Source organism: Electrona antarctica (assembly GCF_951216825.1).
Source record: "Electrona antarctica genome assembly, chromosome: 12".
NCBI classification, from domain to species: Eukaryota; Metazoa; Chordata; class Actinopteri; order Myctophiformes; family Myctophidae; genus Electrona; species Electrona antarctica.
The window spans coordinates 40,737,360-40,762,465 of record NC_136793.1 but is presented as its reverse complement, the minus strand read 5'-3'; the positions used below and the strand labels follow the sequence as shown (position 1 = coordinate 40,762,465).

The 25,106-nt window shown below is 42.7% G+C and overlaps 1 protein-coding gene across 4 annotated transcripts in view; it reads right to left on the bottom strand.

Moving 5' to 3' along the window:
- Positions 1-25,106, bottom strand: part of LOC306934037 (spermatid perinuclear RNA-binding protein-like) — a 53,472-nt gene that overhangs the window by 4,125 nt on the left and 24,241 nt on the right. Inside the window, exons 6-18 of one of the 4 annotated variants that reach the window (XM_079516464.1) lie at positions 20,677-20,801; positions 19,418-19,513; positions 19,137-19,248; positions 18,457-18,554; positions 16,346-16,439; positions 16,159-16,227; positions 13,784-13,992; positions 10,752-10,898; positions 7,314-7,448; positions 5,389-5,529; positions 5,033-5,186; positions 3,557-3,607; positions 2,595-3,428 (exon numbers count right to left, since the gene is read on the bottom strand). In XM_079516464.1, coding sequence (XP_079372590.1) covers positions 3,343-3,428; positions 3,557-3,607; positions 5,033-5,186; positions 5,389-5,529; positions 7,314-7,448; positions 10,752-10,898; positions 13,784-13,992; positions 16,159-16,227; positions 16,346-16,439; positions 18,457-18,554; positions 19,137-19,248; positions 19,418-19,513; positions 20,677-20,801 — 1,517 coding nt within the window. In that variant the 3' untranslated portion in view covers positions 2,595-3,342. Of the gene's footprint in view, positions 1-2,594; positions 3,429-3,556; positions 3,608-5,032; positions 5,187-5,388; positions 5,530-7,313; positions 7,449-10,751; positions 10,899-13,783; positions 13,993-16,158; positions 16,228-16,345; positions 16,440-18,456; positions 18,555-19,136; positions 19,249-19,417; positions 19,514-20,676; positions 20,802-25,106 lie in introns of those variants that run through there. The other 3 variants (XM_079516466.1, XM_079516463.1, XM_079516465.1) reach the window with 3 other exon arrangements.

Sequence of the window (25,106 nt, the reverse complement as noted above, 5' to 3'; positions counted from 1 at the left end):
GCAGTCGCAGCCACTCTTCAGATACATTTCTTTCTTCAAATTAACCAAATCTGACTGTGTGCAAGGGCGATAATGGTGAAAGCATGAGGAATGACTAGCACTGTAACACAACAGAATATGAGCCAAATTGTACTCGGATGTTCTCGAAAATATTAATTTATTTCAAAACAATATTATCTACAAACAGAGCTTCAAATAAAATAGATATCTCAAAAGAATGAACTGTTAACCAAGCACAAACAAGTTCTGAAGTCAACAGCAGAGTAACAATGCACAATCAATATCCAAAGAACAGGTTTCACAGTGCAACCAATCATTGTAAACCAACAGGCTTTCTCTCCATAGGAACTGTATGCCGTCAAAGACAAAAGAATATAAACCATGAAAATAAAAAATAAATTCAAATTCACAGGTGGGTGGTAAAGGAATACACCTACTTTGCTGGGGGACCCAATATCGGATTCATGGGGTTCCCTGTTACTATTAATGTAAATATTCCCTCTATATGTCTATTCTAGCACTTTAGCATATTGTGTATGCTTTGTGAATTGTACAGGCTAGCTAGCAAAAACACCTTTGTGAAATAAAGGCTGAGCTCAAAGAGCTTCCAATATCAATATGCAACACCTTATTTTGCCTAAAGCAGTGGTTCATAACCTTTTTTTGGGCCCTGGACCACTAGCATAATTTAAGGACCACCCCACGGAAGTAGCGGAATGTTGGTGGAATTACCGCCCAAGAAAATGACGTCAGCCCTGATGAAGACCGTATAGGTCGAAACATGTCGGTTGAATAAAGTTTTCCTCCTTTTTAACCTTAAGTGTGCCCGGATCTCCGCTTTGTTCTATAGATGTGTTATCCCGATTGATCCCAGGAGCACCTTTTTACTATTTTTAATTTTTTTATACCTGCACACCTCCTGAGCACCTGGTTGCTTCAGACGGTTGCCTCTCGCAATTTTCAAATGCTACCGACATACAGTCTGGAGCAACGGAAGCTCTATCGTGAGTAAGCAATAAAGTGGAAGTGGAGCCTCCTCCCCACTTGCGCCTTTACAATCATGAAAATTTCTCCTAATATAAATAGAATCAAATCATCTAAACAAGCTTCCTGCTTAGCAGAAATGGATATTAAAAAGTTAAATGTAAAGATATTTTAAAATATATTTTCGTGAACGGAAATGGCAGCTTCCTTACTCGGATTTCGGGAGGTGTAGTTTCAGACTCTATATAGCATTCGGAGAGATGTCTACATGTAGGTACTGTGTCTTGCACATGGCGAGGCAAAGGCTGAGATAGAGGCATTGACGAAGGATGTTCTTGTTACTGCATTGCCTATTTCTCACCTCATGTATTTTCAGATACATGTATTTTAGTAACACGAACATTAATAATGCACAGAACAGCAGCCAACAGTGTCTCCATATTGATTATCAGCTGTGTGTGGACCAGTGGCGTATCCAGGAATTACGTTTTGGGCAGGCAAGATAATGTGTTAATTGTCGTCTCCCCGCGCACAATCGTAGCACTAAAGGTTTTCAAAGAGATATACCTGCCAGACGAGTAGGATATAAAGGCTGAAAGGCATGCATTTACATTCCAATGGGTGATTGAGGGTTGCGCTCGCAACGGCCAATCAGCTGTCCATTAATAGTTCTCAGGACTTGTTTTTGTCGTCTTTTTTCTCATTGTATGGATTTTGGCCAGGCCAGAAATGGATTTGGACAGGCGGACGCCTGCCCTCGCCTTATTGTAGATACCATAGACATATATACGTAGACGCCCTTTCCGGCTCTGAGGCGCGTGTCACCAATTGAAGGCACAATTTTCCCGACATTCCTTGCAAAGCATTAGCGGAAGCAAGGCGGAAGCTTGTCAAGCTTCCGCGTGCGTAACATAAGTCCCGGAAAAGACGCGCTGTGATTGGCCAGTAGTCACTTGAGTGACAGCGAGAGACATGGAGGAGTCGCATGAGTGACGCCACTTGGGCAGCGACGCAGTCGCCTTCAGCAAATGCCTTCAGCACTTCTAAATAAGAAAGCTGCGGAGAACTGTTGCTTTGTGTTCACTCTTTAATGTTTTCTGTTAGTAATCTAATCCCCCTGGCTCTGATGTTGTATTGTTAATAACTTTGTTGTTTGTGTTTGTTTGTTTGTCTTGTTTTGTATTGTAATGTATATTGTCATGACTGTTATAAAGATTTGTAAAAAAAAAAAAAAAAAAAAAAAAGCCTTCAGCACTGCACTTCCGCCTTCATTGGGATACACGTCGCTCCAATGAACTGCAGCGGCAAATGAGGCATCTATTTCTTATAATATCTATGGTAGATACGCCTCTGGTGTGGACTGTGGAGTAACATGATTGGTGGGAATCACGCAGGTTAATGAAGTCATGATTCATAATTGTTCATAAGGGCTTTCTGGTGTAATCACACATCATCGTTTGTTAGGAAGTAATTAAGATGGGACTTTTGACCTAAAACACAAATGTTTTTGTTTTGTTTTTTGCATCTGTTAATAATATGACCATATCTCTGCTGTCGGGAGGAAACCTCATAACATAAATGTTCATTTTTCAGGAAATTAAAAATATAAATTTTTCAGGAAATTAAGAAAACCATATATTTTTAAAACAAAGCAATACAGCCTCATCAAAGTTGGTGTTATAACTTTATATATTGTCAATTACTTCCATGAGAGGGAGAGGTGGTGGAGTTAGTTGCTTTAGCAGACATTTTGAGGGTCCAATGGAGTTAAGAGGTTTTGTCCAAAACACTTTTTACTACTTTCCATTGGTTCAATATTTTCGAAACACAGACGAAAAGGGTGTTCAATAGAACTGATTTATACCAAAAAAAAAAAATCAAAAACCTAAAAAATGGAGGTTTCCTCCCGACATATATGGTTTGGTTTCAGTACTTTACAACTATGTAAAAAAAATATGTAAAAACGTTTTCCCATGGACCACTTGTAATTATTATGCAATGGAAGTTTAAAAGGCAACCATTCCACGGCAACTGACGGACAAGCGGCAACCGTGGTCGACATCGGTCAATATGTCGACAAAATGCTCTAGACTAGAATCTAGAGAACCTGCTTAAATGTTCTTCCAGGGACTGGATTCTGTGTTATGTTGTGTTAATGTACAACAAAGGTTGGTGTATTCCTTTAAAATAACCATACCAAAACAACAACAAAAAAAACATTCTATTTTGTATAGGCTTTGCCCTCTAAGAGCTATCGCAATGGAACCAACTCTGAGGGCAAAGTCTATTCTCATAGAACCAGAGGTTACGGTACGTAACCAATGTTTTTGTCTTAGATGAATGAAGATGGAGGTGGTCCTAATAGGGGTAGAGATGGGTGATGGGGTAGGCTGTGGGGACTCTCATGACTGGGACAACTACAGAGTGCATTCTGGGAGGAAAACCTAAAGAAAGAAAAAAAGAAACAAACAAAAGGAACTCAAAAGTCGTGATGAGGCGATGGATAGGTTGAATGCCCGAAATGTTAAGACATTCACTGCCGTTTGTTTAGAAGTGATGCATGTGTGCTTACCGTAGGCAGGCAGAGCACCTGCAGGACCATAACCATAGGGGGTTCCAAACCCTGCCAGAAAACAACAATACAGGATTTAAAAAAAACATTTACACTTTACACACTGAAAACCCAAATTCACAATAGCCTTTCTATGTGATTTAAGGCTTTATGTAAAATAATGTTATAATCTAAAGAATATATTACAAATTCGTTTCGGTCCAAATTCAAGATATATTTAAGTTTTATACATTTTACAGATATTGTGTTTGAATTGGGCAGGGTTATTTGTGCATATTTATTATGAAAAGTCTGCAATTAATTCATAACTTAGTTTTAAAGTTTAATTCATGGCTGAATCATCATAATATGCCATTTGGAAGACAGTACACATTTTTCCAGAGCAGCTTTTTAGCACGACTGGACAGTGGGACATACCAGTAAGCCCATCATTCTGGCAGTATTAGTGTCATGCTCTGTTTAGGTATACATAGAATGGAACCCTTAAACCCTAGCAGTTTTAGTGTGCATTGAGCAAACTTCCCATTGACTGGATGAACTCTTTAACACGTAACTCTGCCTAAATGTTACTATAAGCTTAACCTAACATAACTGACAGGACTTTCTTTTAATTAGGACATTTTGGTTGTAATACAACTATAATCAGAGTCAGACACAGCCACACACACTACTACTACTATGTTCCAGGCATTCCAATGATTTACGATCTCCCCCTGCCTGACCCCTGCTAGACATGTAAGCCTTATGAGGTCCATAGGGCAGGAGCCCATCTCCTGTTTCTGCAGCGTGAGGCAGCTTAATGTACAAGTAGGAGACTTACCCCCAATCCAACCCTTGGTGCTGAGTGGCAAGCAGGGAGGCACTGGAGCCATTTTTAGAATCTTTGGTATGACCCGGCTGGGGATCGAACCCGGACCTCCCAGTCTCAGGACCCTCTAACCACAAGGCCACTGAGCTGGTTTAACTACGACATGCTTAACCATAAACCCCTGTCCTAACATGCTTCCTTTTAACCCATTCTGTGCGGGAACCCCTTTTGGTGTTCTAACCCTTCTAGATGGGAACCCCTTTTGGGGTTCTGTACAGTATGTACAGTATTCAAAAATTAAAAAATGTTGATGCTGCTATATAAATATTTGAAGTTTTTCAGATAACTTAGGTCAGGATTTAGAAGGCGTTTTTAGAATCGGCCTCAGTCCAAAATTAGACTGATAAAATGCTGCGCACACACACACACACACACACACACACACACACACACACACACACACACACACACACACACACACACACACACACACACACACACACACACACACACACACACACACACACACACACACACACACACACACACACACACACACACACACACACACACACACACACACACACACACACACACACACACACACACACCTGGAGGCATGTAGCCATGTGTAGGTGGGGTGCTGATGTACGGTGACACACACACACCTGGAGGCATGTAGCCATGTGTAGGTGGGGTGCTGATGTACGGTGCTCTGGGGATGACTGGCAGCCCTCTGGCTCTGGGTACATGGGCTGGAAGGGTCACCATGGAGGCTATTGCTCTCTTGGGCTGCACAAAATCACAAACAGTAGAGGTGTACTGTACATACGGTACGGTACACACAGGCACAGGCATGACATACTGTATACTGTAGTAGACTAGAGCCACATAAACACACACATACAAGTACACAAACTACACACATTTGGCATAATTGCTGTGGTTGTAAAATGCGTACATCACATCGTTGTACAAACCAATTACAACAACATCTGGCTCCTAAGTAGGTGGGTCTACTCACCGGTGGATTGGGACGTTTCTTTTTGATGCTTGTTGATTTGGAGCCAGAGAACAGGCTCTTCAGAGCGGCCATTGCAGCACTGGCCTTGGCTACCTTCTTATTGGGGCCCGTGCCTCGGAACACCTGTTTGTCTACCTCCACCTGTCATAACAGAGATAGTCCGTTGATTGTACTAATGTTCACAGCGATATTGTTCATTGTTTTTCTTCAGCTGGCAATGTTGAACAAATGCTTTTACTAAGAGAGGTTTGGCCCCATACAGTAAACAGACTGTTTCATCCGAGTGGTCTTATGTTGAGTTAGGAGACCTGGGTGCCGGGGGCGTGTTCCCTCCTCCGCGTCATCAGTGCCCATACCCGAGGTGGGGTTGGCGAAAGGGCCTTTCTGTGTGGAGTTTGCATGTTCTCCCCGTGTCCCCTAGGGTAGGTACCCTCACAAAAACATGCAGTAATCCTGGTCTCTAAAACTACCTCCCCCTGGCCAGCCGGGGCGCCTGATGGAGGGGAAAGGAACTTTCCCCCCCTGTCAGGTGAAAAGAAGCAGCTTGGACTCCTCATGCATAGAAGGAGGCATGAGGTCAGTCCGCTGCCCCCCCAGGTTGGCAGGAATTGTAGCGCCGAGGATTACATTAGATAATTGGCACTGGGTGAAAAAACTGGGTTGCAAAATCGTGGGATAAAAATTATAAAAAAAGAGTTGGTCAATATTATGTAACGTTATGTTAAAGCTATAATCCGTAATTCTGCATTTACACTAGGAGCCACAAAATCTACAAAACTTCCAAGCTTGGACAGCTACACTGTTAAAGTGTTGTTCAAGCCACACTGTGTGGCTGCAAAGGATAGGGTTAAATAGCACAATGAACTGTCTAATGCCAACAAGGAATTCCTCTTCCTTTTACGGAACAGAGCAGGAAGGAATTATGGGGAGAGAGATGGGTAGTGGAAATGGTGCAACAAAAACACATAATTGATTGATTGATGTTTGACTTGACTTGAACTGAATATTTGTAATGCTTCACTGTCATTGGAGTGCTGAAGTGCAACTTAGTCTCGCATAGCTGCATCGCATAGTTAGTACTTACTTACCTAGTGGAGATCTGGTTACGTGAGAATAAAGCCTGTTCAACTTTTTGTAGTGCCCGGCATGCAGTTACAAGTGTCAGGCATTACATTGTAGCTTCCATTGAAAATGACTTGTGGCCTCTGTTGCCTTGTCGCTGCCAGTGTGAATGTAGCATCAATATTATGTCTCCCCGCGACAGACTGGTCATTCCAACGATCTAACAAACTACGATAAAGATGACAGCACATCTTATGTCCAATCCAGTGCACCATCTGCTTCAAGTAACTTTATTGACATTGTCAATGAGTTGGTGTCCTACCCGATACCGGTCTCTACGTTCAACATTTCTCAATGGAATAGTAGGGAGACGTATTGTATTAACATCATCATCATCTATCATACAGATTGATTACCATCATCACATTTGTATTCAGTGAAATAAATCCCAGATTGTAGCTGTTAAAGTTAGATTTACTTATACTGTAGCTAGCTAGCTAGCTGAGATTAATTTTGATGTTGCTGAATTATCATCCACTTAAACCCACCTATTGAACTATTAATAACTCTCAGTACTCTCGCTGAACTCAATGATAAAAACACGCAAATCCCACAGCACCTCAGAAACATGCAACTACAGGTCCTATTCTTTGAATATCACAAGATAAAACATCCCTGGAGGGCACGGAGGCTTAAACATCAAATATTCATTAATTTCTAATAAGGAGCACTGAAAGGCAATATGAAAACATATGACACAGAGCTTTGGGTGTGTACTTGAATGAGTGAGTGAGTGAGTGAGTGAGTGAGTGAGTGAGTGAGTGAGTGAGTGAGTGAGTGAGTGAGTGAGTGTTCTCTCTCACTTCAATGATGAAGCGCTTGTCATAGCTGCTCCCGCTTTCCGATATAAGTTCATATTTGAGTCCTCTGCGTTTCTCATTCAGCTCCATGACAGGGTTCTTGCCCCCAGCGGTCAGGATTGGACCTGGAGCCCTGGACTGAAGACACAGAAAAGAGAAAAAGAAAGAGATGAAGATAATCCTAGAGCAAAAGTAAGAGTCTGTCGTTTCCTCTATTGCGTTCTGCAAACCCATCATTGACTACAGACAGAACACCGCTGTGTCTGTGTCTAGCGATGCTAGACCTACAGCATAAGCACACTTGGATAGCCCAGTAGTGGCAAAGTCGCTGCCTGTGGACCACCCGCTAAGGGGTCTAATCCGGCCCACAGGATGATTTGGGTGCCAAAAAAAACATTATTCATGACCATTTATTATGTGTTTGTATAGAAGCCACTCTCTTGCTGCTATCTCTGCCTATTGCTGTAGTCTGCCATGCCGCCTGCATCTTCTTGTGTACTTCACAACTAAAATAATAGACAGCAGTTAACCATCCATCCTTAACCACCATTCTTTTTTTGGAAGGGAATCATCCAGTGGCAGAGTTGAATGCCTGGCTTCATGATCTTGTATTTTTGGTGGATATAACAGAGCACTTAAATGTGCTTAATGTTAACATGCAATGTTGCAACAAACTTGTTACAGAATACTGCAACAGCATTTGTGACATTCAAATTAAATGTAAATTAAACTGTGGTGAGATACAGGGCAGGGCAATGCAGTTCATTTTACCGTCTTTGAATTGTGTGCGTGTCACTGGTGGGAATAATTACAACATGAAGAGAGGAGAAGCAAGCACTCAGTTGAGTAGTTCACAGTAAGAGAATATCTGGTGCACGGTTCTGGTAGCAATAGTCTATAGAAAGGAATACCAGCACTCACTTTTATCCATTTAGGATTCTTGTTTATTTAGAGTTCTCCCCCTAGCAGCAGCAGCAACAAACGTCTGGCCTTCCGAAGCATGAAACGTTTCGGCCGAAGGGCTGCTGGGGGGAGAACTCTAAATGAACAAGAATCTTAAATGGATAAAAAGTGAGTGCTGGTATTCCTTTAGTTTCTATAGAATAATTACAACATGGACATATGGACCAAACATCACGACTGAAATGTGAGTTTCGGAATAGTCTTCACTCAGCTCTATGTCCATGGGCATGTGCTAAATTAATGGTAAGAGAGCTATACATGTTCACAACCGATCGCAATGTAGGATGCATGCAGTCGCCATGACAGCTGTTCTCGTGCTTGTCTGAGAACTCCACCAGTGCCACTTCTTCTTTGCTGTTCTCCTCATTGAGAGGTCTAATGAGTGGTGGAGTGGGTAAAAGTATTAATATACAAACAGATTCTTATGGATGTTTCTATATCCATTCATAGCAAATCGTGCAGTGGACATTGGACACATGCACTCTCTCTTTCTCAACGTCATAATGCTAACCGGTAAAATTATGTTATGCACTCAGTAGAGGGAAAATGTTATTCTGTCAATATATGCCGGACAAAATACCCTGAAGCTTGCAGAAAGTTTTAGAAACACCAAAAGTGCCGCCACACATGATCAGTACCTGTTTTCACACAAGATGGATTTCAAAATGTCTACTATACTGCTGGCTGTGTGGCTATACTGTACATATTGATCCATAATGTATAAATGATAGATAAGGGTTCAGGACAACGAGGCCTTTTCGTGGAGGGGTCAGAATGAAATTTGGACGTCTGTGGTACTCAAATATGCATTTCCAACTGAAAAATCCTATCAACACTTTGTTGAAAATGCATCATTTTTGTCGAGCAACATGGTCATGTAAAGAAATATAAATCAGTTCAGTGGTAATGTTGTGAAAATACTTCATAATTAATCATAATTTGTAAGCTAAAACAAGCTAAATCTTTCCAAAAGGGTGACTTTGGAACACTTGCCTTTACCCCATGCTCACTGCAAAAAGATGTCTTCTTTGCCGCCTGGATTTTTGTGTGTTAGACTGTAAAGCATACTTAATATATACGCACATCGACAATGTGTACTCGTTCGTTCGTGTAGGGCTACACAGGCAATTTGGACATCAGCCAAGAAGTGGTATCATCGTCCAGTTAAATTAGGCCGCTGACTCCATGTGGTGACTTGAAGATTGGGCATTCATCGATGATGTGTTCAACAGTCTGTGGTTTTCAGTGGCAGACTTTGATTGATTGATTGAAAAATGTATTAACAGTTTGCAGAATTACAGTACATTTCAAGCACAAACTCAATACAAAGGCTGTTAACTGTGAGTGGACGACCCAATTAAGCATTACACTCGTTTCCAATAGGGTCCACCATGTTCAATTCATCAAAAGACACTCCAATCATGTGCAGGTAGAGTTCGGTCTTAGCTACTCCAGAGCGAAGTCTGTTGAGGTTGACCCAGGCATTCCGTGGCAAGTCGCATCCAGGATGGTTGGTTGAAGGAGAGTTGATGAACTCAGCGTGGATGTGGATTTGGACCATTGGTTGTTCCAGCGGTCAAGGATCCATTCAGGGCGTGGAGGGCTCGTGGAAAGGAGTCTCCTAGCCTCGGTGGAGAAGTGTTTGCGTTTGAGTCTCTGGTTGGCATATTCAGAAGGCGGGGGAATCAGGCTTGTTGGCTCATCAAGGTCAAGAAGTTTTGACGGAGCTCTGGAGGTGGGATGCCAGACAGTATGGGGAGAAACTCGAGAGGGGTTGATGGCAAGGCACCACTGATTAGCCTCATGGTGGTGTTGAGCACAACATCAATAGAGGCTGTATGGCAGCTGTGACTCCATGCAGGGGGCTGCATACTCCATGCAAGGGCAAGGGTGGAGGTGCACCCCACCCAGTGCCAGCAAGTCTCTTCAGGAGGTTTACACGGGCAGCGGTCTTGGCAGGGACTTGTTGGATGTGTGGCTTGAAGGTGAGGCTTCTGTCAAGTGTGACACCAAGGTACTTGGGATTGGGACCTGACATTGGTGCCGTGGAGTTTGATGTTGAGCGTGGTATTGGCACATCGATTGGCAAGATGGAATACAGAGAATACGGTCTTGGGCAGGCTCAGCTTTAAGTGCCATTTGTGAAAGCACCTGCTCAGTAGTGAGAGAACTTTCTCAGGAACACTCTCGACCACACTGAAGTGAAAGCGTTGTCCCCAAATCCAATGGCTGAGTCGTCGGCATAGGTGTATTGCGAGCACTCTCCAACAGGCATGTCAGTGGTGTAGTGCTGTAAATGGGTGCTGGGCCTAAAAGACTACTAAGGTTTAGAAAACTACAGCCGGCACTTGGAGTGTAGCAATTTTTAAACCTGTATCCAGTCTATCGGCCAAATTCCTGATTAAATGCAGGTTGATTTGTGATTAGTATGGTGTGTGAATGTGAGTCAAATGTGCACAAAAACACGTTAGTCATTACCTCCTGTGCATCGGTGGAGGTGACAGAGTTACAGCTGGAACTGGTGGACAATCTGTCATTCTTGCCTTCCCCGTCAGATCTCTCGTCAGCACTCAGAGAGTCCTGGTCTCCGTCACCACCAGCCACATAACCCAGTGCTTGCAGCGCCTGGAGGGGGGGGGGAACAAGAGACCTTTTCATTATATTGCTCCATAAATTTGATCATATTCAGACAGCGGCCATTTTACTCATATGGCATACACGGGTATGACCTGAAATAGAACACAACTGATTAATGATTTAAAGGTTCAAATCTCCGGAGCACAAGGACAAATCTGGGGAGGAGAAGGAAACAAAAAAATATGCTCTCTCATCTGGGTATAAGGAAACACTGCAGTACCGCTGCGCATGACACTTAAAGGACCACTTCACCACTTTTCAACTTCTCTTCCTATAATTGGTCCTAACTAATGTTCATGATAAAATACCACAATTTTTTCCTACTCAGTCTGTGTCTCATAGGAAGGCTGTGGGCAGTTCAGAAACCCGTCCACCAGTGACATCATCGATGGTGAATCCAAGCTAATAGAAACGGCAGGCTTTCTTTTCCTGAAAAGTTGCAATGCAAAAGTTGAAGCCATCGTTCTCACGATATTAAAAATCTAAATATATTTTAAAACAAATCTTGTTTTAAAAAAAATCTGCCTAATGATGATGTCACTGGTGGACGGGTGTCCGAACTGCCCAAAGCCCTCCTATGAGACACAGACTATAGGAAAAAAAATGGTGGTGTTTTATCATGAACATTAGTGAGGACCAATTATATGAAGAGATATTGAAAAGTGGTGAAGTGGTCCTTTAATCCCTAGTAGAGTAGCGAAGGATGTGTTCCCCTGGGTAGCTCCCAGGTATCCCCTGGGTAGCTCCCAGGTATCCCCTGGGTAGCTCCCAGGTATCCCCTGGGTAGCTCCCAGGTATCCCCTGGGTAGCTCCCAGGTATAAATAAATGTAAACTGCATTTAACGTGAAAACAGGCTGTGAGCGAGTCTGCTCTGTCAGCTGATCTTGGATAAACACACAAGTTATTAGAAAAACTCTTGGATGTTATCCAATTTCTTTGTATACGAGCATTAGAGTGATGACCCCGGCAGCCCTTATTAATCTTTCCAATTATCCGTCCATCTCTTTACCTTTCACTGGCATGCTGCACCATTAAAATGCCACTCAAATCACCTATTCATTTCTCCAGCATCATCCTTTTAACAACAGTCTATTAGCTTCTCCTCACCATTTTATTTGAAAGTTATCCTTTTTTTCTTTTTCAATTATCTGTCCATAATCCTCAGAGACAGTCTCTCCTCTTTTACAGTCAGCACCACAGGCAGGCAATAAGTAACACCTTTTTACATTTCTACCTCATAAAGCAGAGCTGGATCGTTATGCCACCCATTGCTAACACATACAGTACAATCAATACAGTAGTTTTACTTTATTTTCAATACATACCGTACACAGGATATTAAAGGTGCTGTTAAGTGATCTTTTTGGGTCTGTTAAAAGTATTCTGATCGTTATCATTGCTTTTTTTTTGTTTTTTTGTGGCTTTCGCCTTTATTTTATATTTTTATGGAGGGACAGACAGTAGGCTGACAGGAAATGGGGAGAGAGATGGGGGGATGACATGCAGTAAAGGCCGTCGGGATCGGGAGTCGAACCCGCGGCACACTGCCAGACTGGATTACCAGCCAAGGTGCCTGGACCACTGAGCCATGGCCCAGGCCCGATATCAGTGCTAGAGTGCTTTCTCTTCAGCCCTTTAGTAAAGGCCAGAATACTTTATTTTTATTCAAAGCCCTTTTTCCAACCCCACCCAGTTTATGGCCACTGATGACGCGGAGGAGAAAACGGCCCCAGCGCCCAAAGCGTCCCCAGCGGGAATCGAACCCAGGACCTTCTAGCTTGGCGACATCGCTACCGACTGCGCCAAGGACATCGCCTGATTGTCGCGGTCCCGATGCTACAAAAAGCAACGCTTGTCCAATCACAGAGAACTTTGTTGAACCGGTAGCCTACTGTAGCCTACCATAACGTTGATTGTAACATCATGCATCCGAATGACAGATGCGACTGTATATGTATACAACGCTAAAATTGATGTGAGATAAAAGCATTAATAAATATTTCGATCCACTGACTAGCCCAGGGGTTCTGAACCTGGGGGTTGTGACCGCTCGGGGGGTCGCCAAATTATTTTGGGCGGTACCCAGATTACTATTTAAAAAAAAACAGAAAAAAACAGTTTTTTGCAACTGAATTGCTGGAAATTTGAAATTGAGAAATTATACAGGCATACACTTTCCTTAATGATTATATCTGGTTTCAGAATTTATTTATGATGTATTTTCTCTATTATTAAGGTTATTGTAGCGGCCAATTTGTATTGGAGTGGGGCGGGGGTTTGCATGTATACATCACATCACATGTATAAAAGCCTTTCTTATATAGCCTATCTATCTCTCTCTCTATATATATATATATATATATATATATATCTCATATCTATCTATGGGCAATCTCTCTCTCTCCTTCTCCCTCTCCCTCTCTCGATATCGTTAGATTTGGAGACAATACAGTCATGGCTGACAGCAATGACAAACAGCAATTGAAAGTAGAGTTCCCAAGGATTATGGAGAATTTTGAAAAATAGGTGATGATAGCACCATGACAGCAGTGCATTAACGGAATCAAAGCGATTGCCTGCTGTAACATTATGATCAAATTGTCAATGGAATTGGATATTAAAGAAAGGAGGCCCACAGTCCATTAGTGTGGCAGGTCCAGTAGAGGAGCTGGACTGGACAGTGGACAATGACAAAATAAACCAGTAAACTAATCAAATTAGAAAATATTGTAATGATCGAAGACTTCCTCATTGCAATGAACAGCCAACTGATTTCCAAAATGGACATGTGGGTCACGTTTAATTAAAATAGACCATAGTGTGTGCTCTATAGCTCTATACCATAGTGTGTGTTCAATGTCCAAGACAGTACCTTGAGTGCTACTTGTAGCTTTGCGGTCCGCTTTGAGTTGCCGGTGGCCTGGTATGTGGTCCCATGGATCTCTACAGACATGGTGAAGACAGGGGCGTGGACCGGACCAGACTGGGACAACAAGCGGTACTGTAGGCCTGGCTGGATCTGGTTCAGACGCATCAGGGCATTCATTGGGTGGTTGGGGTCAGTCATCCTCCAGTCTACGACTAAAACAGGTACAAGAAGGGTCAAACATATCATTGACAACTGACCACTGAGAAAACCATGCAATGTATTCATTATTTATTTATTTGCTATTACTGAGAGTTTAGTTGGACATCAATGAGTTGAGCAAGTGTCATCATAAACTAACAGGCCCTTGAAAACAATTTCATTTCATAGTTAGTTGTCAATGAGAAAATGTTTGATTATTTGAATAAGCAATCATTGAACCGTGCTGCCATACGGTATACTGTACAATACAGTAGCTTCAAGTGCCTTCCAAGTGGAATACTGGAAGAGAGACCAGGAGGTGTTAATGAGTGTGTGTGTGTGTGTGTGTGTGTGTGTGTGTGTGTGTGTGTGTGTGTGTGTGTGTGTGTGTGTGTGTGTGTGTGTGTGTGTGTGTGTGTGTGTGTGTGTGTGTGTGTGTGTGCGCATGCACACTACATTGTGTGTGTGGTCTCCAGTGGGAGGCAGGCCAGGGAGATAATTGCGTGCAAGATGCCTGTGAGCCAGGAGTATTAATCCCACTCTATCCCCACCTCCCTCCTCTCACTCTGCGTCACCTGCTTTGAACTTCAGGCAGATGAAAGTCCCCTGGGACAGGCAGCCTGGTGAGGGGCTATTTAATTACTGTGACACAGACTGCCTCCCTGGCCGTGAGTGAGCAGGGTGGGAGGCCATCACAGTTTGGTGCTGTGTGGTTACTTCTATTCTGGCATGCAGCCCTCACAAGGAATGTGCTATCAATTTGAAATGGAATCCGGGCTCTACAAAACCAGAGGACAGCAGCCAAAATTGTCTTTCACATATGACAACTGCCTAGTCAAAAAGCATATATATATATATCACCTACACATTAAAAAAGATCACACTTGTGTGAAGTGAGGGGCACTTTTATCATCATACATCACATTGATGTATACATCACAAACACAAATGATCACAAATATCATTCCGGCCAATCACTTTTGGCGCCCTCACTTTTATCTAATATGTACTTTGCTCAGCCAATCAAATCGTCGCTATGGGGTGATCAGCCAATCACAAGCCAATGTTTGTGTTCCCACAAACCCGGAAAGCTGGGCATAGGAGGGGCTAGCACCCCTTAAAAAACAGACTAATCCACTAAGAAAAAAACTCTATCATTAATTGAATTCACACACACAATTCAAATTAGGCTACTTCTTACGCGTTCTCCCCATTTGAATAAATAGAAAGAATGTCAAATGGGCAACTTTTCAATTTGTGAAGTCTTTTTCCTTTTGTGATATTATCTAAATTACTAGGTGACACATTTGTGAATAAAGAGTGGGTTGCACTAACAATGATTAAGTCCTATATAATTTTAAATCACAGTGTATCTGTTAATCATGTTGCACAACATGGATGAAATCTAACCTACATTTAATATAAACATGGATGAAATCTATATTTCACTTTAGATAGTGATTAATTTTAATCAAAGGTCTCTTACACCTGACAGGTGAATCAAAAACACCCACACACTCACACTGTCTTCACTTGCTCAATTCTATACCCATACTTAAACCACACTCAAGCTACTGGTAGCTTGATGGACCTCAAATCTGTATTGGTCCATCAACTCAAACAATAAATGCTTCTAAAGTTATGTTAATGATGTTATGTATTGTAGTAGGCACTTTAGCAAATAGATATGTCCAACAAACTATTTCACAACCATTATACGCTCGATTATCATCGACTGGTTTCTTGGTTAGAATAGGTTAAAAATTAAAACTGATATATAATAATAAAAAAACCGTTTTTTTTTTTTTTTTTAATCAATTACCGTATCTTCCATGAACATATTGATACTTACTTACAGCCTATAATTCAATCTGGTGGGCAAAAATAATAATCAATCCTAAAAAGCCCTAAACTCTGTATTTGAATTTTAATCGCAGATCTACAAGCTCGTAGCGTGCCACTCGGTGGCGCGCTACGAGCTTGTAGGTCTGCTATCGGTGCAACAAACCCTTAACTCGACCAGCTCTCGGGGACATTCAACTTCTGGGCGTTAAAGCGTAGTAACATTGATACCAGTGACTAATCATTTCCTAGATTTCAAAGCGGAGGTGCAGGGGATTGAGATAAGCTGTTTGTTCTGTAATATGTCAACGCGTGCTCTCTGTCAAAGTCAAAGTCACCCTTTATCCTCTTGATGAAGTCTCTGTCATCTGGCCCTCCATCCTCACGATGCCTCTTCTGGCAGCTCCCTGCAGAGAACAGGATACAACATGGATCAATGGCCATCTCTGGGACAGGCATGAGATATCCACACATACGCTAACACAGATATGCACTCAAGACATACACATACGCGCACACACGCACCTTCCAACAGGATGGGTGAGGACTTGCTTGCAGGGAGTGGATCCATATTCAAGACCTTGTAAAGCTGTCCAAAGGCTAGGAGGCGTAGCGCATGCTGAAAAATAACCACACACACACACACACACACACACACACACACACACACACACACACACACACACACACACACACACACACACACACACACACACACACACACACACACACACACACACACACACACACACACACACACACACACACACACACACACACACACACACACACACACACACACACACACACACACACACACACACACACACACACAGAATAAGGGCATGTCACTGTAACAGCAGAGCTAAAAGAACACAGTCCCCTGCTCTCGAGGAAATGGTGCAGCACAGATACTAGAAAATGCCATTTAAAATCCCAATCAATGCGCTTTAATTATCGCACATCTGAGCATGCTCGTGTACACTAATAAGAGCCTACTGGATGGAAGTCATTCCATGCATTATGGAACATTCTCTTTGCACAAAAAAGCAGAAGAAAGAAGCATTCCCAGAGTACCATTTCTGGCATTTTTCCACTAAGTGAGACAGAGATGTGAGGGGGAAAGGAGAGGGAGAGAGAGAGAGGGGGGGGGGGGGGGGTGAGGGGGTGGGAGATGAGAGAAAGCAAGAGAACTTTGAAAACGTCTCCCTCTTCCACTGAACCCACATCTCCTGCCCGGGGCCACACTTTGTTGTTTCATGTGGTAAGTATAGCGGCAAGCAGCTCCACCAACATCAGCGGTAAGAGAGCAACGAGGGAGAGTGTTCCCACGCTCATTAGCCGGCTAATTAGGCCCTCAGATCACTGGTCTCCTCCAGCGATGGAGGAGGCCGCTTACTGGAGGTCAGGGTCTGGAGGAGAAGGGGGAGGGGTTCTGACTGCGGCAGCCACTCAGCTAAATATAGTGCTGATGTGAGCTCGGGGACCTGTGGGGCGTCCGAGAGCACGCTTTAAATAACCCTCCTTCAATCAATGGGGAGGAAGTGTAACAGGAGGGAAGGTTACTATCAACCCGTTTCCTGGAAAAAATGCTGACTTTGGTGCAGTGGGTGGTACTGTAGCGAGCGATACCCCTGCTGGGCTGTTTGAAACCCACTCACAGTAACGCTTTGGTTTTCGCTTTTTTCCCCTGATCCTTTTAATGGTAACCATCAATTCAGAGTGCTGTCTGTGTTACATTTTAGTGCAGGAATAAGCAGTTTCACAATGCTGCAAGGGACATGATTCAGAATCAGAACTATCACACTGTAACTTGGGATGCCATTGGCAACTCAATTTCCCTCACGGGCTCAATAAAGGTCTTATTGCTAGTCTTTAAGGTATCAAGTTCGTCTCGCCATCAAGTCTTAAAGGACCTATAACATAAAATTCAACTATATCAATTTCTTGTGTGTTTTTGGGGCTCCCATATGTGTTTCTATCCCCACAAATAACCAATTTTGAACAATCAGGCTTTCATATCATATTGGTGTTTTAATGGAAATTGCTCTCAGGAACAGCTCAACTGATTTTGGCCTCATCGTGATGTCATCAATGTCACCCTACTTTGTATAATTCCTCCTCTTCTTCAGTCTTCAGTTCCAAATTTGCATTTCCACTTTGTTTACAATGTCCACCATTGTTGATTTTCCAAGCTGGCATGGAATGGAAACAAGCCTGGTTTTATCTAGCATCAATATTATAATGACTCAAATATTAAATAATCTGCATATCAGCACCCCCACCACCTCAGGACATTGTGGTACTGCAGCTAAAACTGCTTTCAAAGTCCAGAAAGAAATGACAAGGCCTGGTTATATCAGAGTGGTGATTGAGGTTCAAACCATTAGAAATAAGTTTGAGGGACATAGACAATATGATATTAAATATTAAAAGCAGTTTTAAAATGCATGTTATTTGCGCTTTAACTATAACTTCAGACTCTCGGTGTCAGTGTGGCATTTCTTTCCTCTAGTACCACTTTCTGCATGCAAATGTGGTGCATTATAATTTATAAAACACCCTTTCTGGATATGATTCTCAAGTCACAGGTCAGGTTTTTTAATGTTTCTTTGTGTGCTGTAAAGCAGACTGACCTGTGCGCTGTGGGAGATGGCCTCAGCTTGCTGGGAGGTCATTGCCGCAAGGGTGTCTGTGGGTTCCCTCTCACAGGGGTCATGAAGTCCTGGGCCACCTAGAACAATCAATCTATGTCAGTGTTTCTCCAGGAAATCTACATTCAAGGGGAGGGGATATATAAACAGCATTTGGGTGAATGGAATAGCAACACTTTCCATTGAATTCAAATGGAATGTCATTCCGTCCAGGTCTTTCAGGTGTGGTGGCAGCGGGACCTGGTGAGGGGGCTATTGATTCAAATCTCTTCACCGCAATTAGTCGATCTACAAACTCATAGCGTGTCGCATTGCGACTCGTTGTGAGCTTGTAGATCTTATATTGTCAAGGGCTCAAGTGGTTAAAGGGGAGGGGATCTACTGTGTGGACCGTAATGTAACTATTACCTTTGTTTCTACTTTCTACTCTATTTGACTATGTAGTAGCTGTTTAGCTTGTAGGCTTTTATTTATTATATTAAAATTATATATATCATTGTATTATTACTCAAATCTTTGCTTCTGAGGGTCCCTGGAAGTGGAACACAATATTTTACATATCATTTAGGGGGTCCTTGGCTTGAAAAAGTTTGAGCACCACTGATTTTTTTACAGAAACATTTGTAGAATCGGCCTCAGGTCTTAACGTGTTAAGAACTGACCAGGCAGGAGGATTCCTGAGGCAATACACTCCATGACCCTGCGAAGAGCCTCCCCGGGACCCAGGGGCCGGTTGCATGTAGCTATGGCCTTCTCACAGATGAGCTCCAAGGGCTGTGCAAGGCAGGAGAGAAAGGCAGAGATTGCTTTAGTTTTAATTCTACGTTTCTGTTTTTCATTTGTGTTGAGTAACATGTTTTTTGGAGAATGTTTGACAATTTTGACCATGTAATGAAAACCAAAACTAGCGCTACCAGGTTGAAAGTGGTTAACTGCCACCTACCCATCCTTTGAGAGGGTGCCATGCAGGCACTCTGTTGGACATATCTCTGAGAATACGCATGACAATGACACAGGACTTCAGGTCTCTCACTCTGGCCTGAGAGGATAGACAGGCAGGCAAACGAAGACAGAAAGAGAGCATCAAAAGGCAGCGTTAGTGTAATTTCTAGACTGGTGAAATAGATACGGAACTATAGTTTAGAGATTAAGATTATACATTTTTCTATAGACAGACATTGCAGAATGCACACGTGATTTTACAAGAAATTTAATTAAATAGAAAGCTCCTATAAAACGCCTAAAAAGAAACAAAATTAAGCAAAATTAACATGACAAACACACCTAATTTGATACTAAAATGGTACCTGACCTAACCAGCAATGCCACCCCTTTCAGCGTTGCTCTCGTAACCCCAATTCTGAAACAGTTCATGAGTTGATGTAGATGAAACTTAAATTGTGGGCCATGGCCCAGCCCTACACTCTTGACTCTGCCCTGCACTTACTACAGCTACTGCCCTGCACTTTACAGCTACTGGGCACTTACGTTTAATTTATACTCCATTGTGTGAGGGTGTCACTTGCCAAAAATAACTGAATTACAAGCCAACAATGCATTATTTGGTAAATGGTGCTTTTGCTTTTATATAGCACCTTGCTACAAAGTGCCATACAATGTGCATTACATTCACCCCTTCACACACACATTCACACATGGACAGAGGAAATCGCGCAAGGCACAAACCGGCAGCACTTAAGGGGTGTCTTTCTCAAGTACACCTCAACATGCAACCATTAGTCCGACAGACCATTATTCCGACGTCCCAATGGTCCGACAAATGTTAGATCCAACGTCTCAATAGTCCAACAAATGTTAGATTAGTGTGAAGTTAGTGTTAGGAATATTTTTGTGAGATTAGGGTTAGAATTTGTTATAATAAACGATGCTGCTTATTTTTTGGTAAACGGCACGGTCAACATACTGACCAATACTCCACTGCAACAGGAATTCTTCTGCCTCCTGGCTTCAAAGTAGGACATGACCATTCTACCCCAGTGACACATCCTGTTGTCCCATATTTTTGCATATTTTCACAGTCCACTACCCTTCATCCCCATTATTCATTTCTAGACACCTGCTCTACATCCGTAAAGTAGGTAAGAGAGAGATTAACGTGGTGGACACATTAAGTTGTGCTGGATAAGGTTATCATCATCTATCTGGAAAATGTAAAAGCAATACTGGCCCAGCTGTGCATACCTGAAACCATTTGGCATGTCGGAGTGATGCAAGGGCAGCCTGGCAACTCTGCCTGTTCAGAACATCTGCTTCCTCAGCCTGCTCCTCTCCCTCCTTCATTGTCTCCTCTTTCTGCATGCCCTCCTCTAGAAAGAGGAACAGGGTGAGACATGAAAGACAAAGCGTGACCACAGTGGTCTTCCACACACAGACACACAGGCAGCAAGGTTGACAGCTACAAATTAGGCAAACCCACTGATCTGACTGAATGAGCTTGGGAGGGGGAATTTGAGTTTGTGATTTTTTTTTCTTTTTTTAAGAGAAGGGTGGTTTTTGTCTCATGCACAAGGCAGGATCTTTCATAACACTGAGAAAGACTGGAATAGACATGAGCGCATGCGTCTTGCTGCCCGGCTGGACTGTCACTCTAGATGCAGATCAGTGGCTGAGGGCGATGGAACACGCCAGATTAGTGTGTTATCGATAAGGCCGCAGGACGAAAATGAGAGCATGGCACTGGACCAGGACTACAGGCCGGATTCAGATATTAAGACATCCTGACAGATTCTGATTTGTCTCTCAATAACTAACAGTGAAATTATACAAATGAATTGCATTTCATTAACAAGGCGAGAAGTTCAAATGCATTTCAGCTGGGATTTCTCCATTTTGCCATTTGATGTGACGCCATGCTGGTATTTTCGGTCTTGCGGAGGTCGATCAGATGTTTATGTTTTGACTGAAAACAGTCTCTCCACACCGGTTTCCTGTGCAGAGCGCCCCTGCCATGACTGGAGGCTGAGCCATGGGAGAACGACAGCAGAAAAGAGTGACAGCAAATGACGACAACATAAACATCTGAGAGTGAGAACGCCACCCTGGAAAGAAAGTGAAGGCTATTTTGTTCTCAGGAGCAGCTAGGGGAAGGGGTGGGGGATGACCGCTGTGGGACAGTCAAGCAGACAAACAAGGGAGAGGTAACGGACTGCAGACCACACAACCTGAGCTCAACACCAGAGGCTTCCACAAGTCCAAAAGCAACTCTGTGATCTAAAGCAGTGATATCTCAGCACTTCAAAAGGTCTTGCTGAAAGAGTTGATATATGGAGGTAGTCATAAAGAGACAGGTTTTTTTGTTTTTTCCTTTTCTTTTTTTAACAGCATTATGGCTCTGTGATATTCCAATCTAATTATAGATGGCACACATCAATCCTCCTTGGTTTTATACTGTATACAGTACAGCATTCAAATTCTGACTGATTTGATCTCATGTGACAGAGGCACTTTGTGAGCTGAGGAGTGGTCTGTGTGGTTTAGCAGTCCGCTGCTGTAGAGACTGTTGGTGAAAGCTGAACAGGATGGAAGAGGTGGTAGACAAACAATAACAAGCTGATGAGAGAGACAGGCTCATGTCGCTCCTCCTCTAAGACCAAAAACTGGGGACCTTCATGTTCTGCCCCCAGGGAGATCTGGGAAATGTAGTACCTGGACAAGAATCATGGTCCTACACAGCAAATGGGTTGAGTATTTATTATACAGTAGCGTAGCAGAAACATTACCACGGTTAAGAGTTGAATTGCCGGATCAACAATACAAATATGGTACTATAAGGCGTTTTGTATCTGGCAAATAACATCTGCCTATCTATCTTGTATGTGAACTTTTATAGGATATTTTGAGCTCTGGCATAGGGAGATCTAGGTCATTTATTACTTGCGCAAGCAGAGCGCGCAAGTAAGGTGGTCGTGCCGGCTTTTTTATGCGTATGCCCGTGGTATACTGATTTTGAGAGTTACGTAATGAAGTTATGTATCAATGCCGGGGTGTAACTGGCTTTCGATGGTGACGCAATAAATATATGTTTCAGTGTCGGGTGGATTAAAGGTAATGTCTCTATGTATATGTGTATGTAATCTGAAACCTATCTTTATTACGTCACCATCGAAAGCCAGTATATATATACCACGGCATACGCATAAAAAAACCCAGCCGACCACAGTATAACACTTTTTGAGTGGTGTAAACCACTCCTACGACTGGCTTTGTTAGTTTACGTGTCTGTCTGTCTGTCTGTCTGTTCGTAAAAAATGAGCATGGTTGCTACGGTCACCCAGTTCACCCGGGTGTGATTTCATTACGTCAGACATGACGTCAGACCACAGCTGATCAGGCTATATAAGACCTTACACCACTCAGTTCACACGGGTGTGATTTTTAACTTACAACTTACATATACATACATACGTTACCTGTTAGATAACCAATATTGAAACATATCGTAATTACGTCACCATTAACGGCCAGTTATAACCCGACTTTAGTATTTAATTCCAATGTTTTACAGAGAGGCGTACAGAAAACCTATGATAGTCATGGAGAGGTTTTACTGGCCAGGCACAAAACGCGCTATTGAAGAGTTTTTCAGAAGTTGCCCAGGATGCCAACTCACCGCCCCGCGCCCGGCCCAGCGCAACCCATTGATTCCGCTCCCTATAATTGAAGTGCCATTTTCACGAATAGCGATGGACATAGTGGGGCCGCTACCCAAGTCAGCTCGAGGGCACAAGTATATACTGGTGATTGTCGATTATACCACCCGGTACCCCAAGGCCATCCCACTACGGGCCGCCTTGGCCAAGACTTTCACAGAGAGGCTGAGATTTGAAAGTTCGTAGCGGTCGACACTAATTGCGCGCTCTGCTTGAGCACTAAAGGCCATTTATGGCCTACTAGTGTGCAACGTGCAAGTAGGCACTCGACAGAGTGCAGTTCTAGTTATAATAGGTTATGCTAACACTTTTGTCTTAAAAAGTTCCTGGCAGATCTCCTAGTTTGACTTTAGCAGTGACATGATGAGAATCATTAGACATTTAATTTAATTTAAATTGTATTGGGCACAGACAATATGCCAATCAAAAGCTATTCTCTTATCCAAAATACACGGTCGATGAATGATTGATTATTTAAAAATTACACGTTTTCTCCTCAAAAAGAGTAGCGTACTGTAGCACTAACAAGGTCAAGGTTGGGTGAGGGGACTGATTCCAACTGGAGGTCAAACTATACAAAATGTGTATCTTGTAATGGTATTACGGGGGTTGGTGGGGGATATATATTTTACAATTAAAGTATCCATGTCAATTTATTATCTTTCCGTGTGTGGCAGCTGCTTCCTCTCCCTCCTCGACTCTGCCGCACTGCGAAGCTGCCAGCTGTGTGAATATGGAGACAGCAGGTAAGCACCAACTGTGTTGAGGGCACAACTTGCGTCATCTCACCCCTGCACGGAGTGGCTCTGAAGCCAGTGAAGTCCTTTATTGCCTTCTCCATATGCACCGACATGACTCATGAAGCTCAATTGGGAATATTTATTTGAGTGCTGATGCATCTTTGAATGTCACCGAGGAGTTTGTAGAGAGGGTGCTTAGGCGTTATGTAGCAAAAGCCTGAAAATGTACAGGGCCAATGTAGTAATCAAAACATTTATTGTATTACAGCCAATGGACTCGCCTGTAAGCAAGTTGATGTCCTTTTTTCCAACACATTTTGCCACCTAAGCCTGCCACAGTGCCACACTGAAGTCCGCTGCTTGAGCAGAGAGGCTATCCACAAACATTTCTTTCAATTAGGCTACGCCGGGAAACTGAACTACAGTATTCCTGAACGACAAAGTTGTTACAGACAGTGCTTGAATTGAGCCTGTATTCACTATACAGTACCAGTTCTGCAGACTTTTGCCCATTATCTTTATTATGTACTGCCACATAATGGTGATCTACAGTTGGAGGCCATCGATATTGTCCTTTTCTTTTTGCTGAGGTTTGCGTGATCTGCGCAAAAGAACAGTTAACCCATTTTGGGCGGGAACCCCTTTTGGTGTTTTAAACATTATGTTATAATTTAGCTATTGAAAAATAGCAGATCTACAAGCTCCGGTGGCGCGCTACGAGCTTGTAGGTCTGCTATTTTTGAAAAATCGTGAAAATATTTATTTCAGAAAACTGGAGGATTTAGAAGGATTTTTTTTAAATTTTGAGGTCAGGCCTAAATGGGTCAAATGATAAGGGACAATATCGGTGGCACCCAACTGTATGGTCACATGTTGGGAAGCTGTGCACCGTTATGCACACCATTCCCTCAGCGCTTTTAAAGCTGGCCACCGCCAGCTTGACTGAGGAAATCTAATAATTAATATCATAATGAATTAATAACCATTAATTTATTTTGACCAAACTGATACCTGAGTTTCAATGTCAGATGCAATGAATAACTGCTACATATAACACCACAAACCATTAAAAATGTGAAATTGTGATTAAAGGACCACTTCACCACTTTTCAACCTATCTTCATATAATTGGTCCTCACTAATGATCATGATAAAATCTGTGTCTCATAGCAGGGCTGTGGGCAGTTCAGAAACCCGTCCACCAGTGACATCATCGATGGGG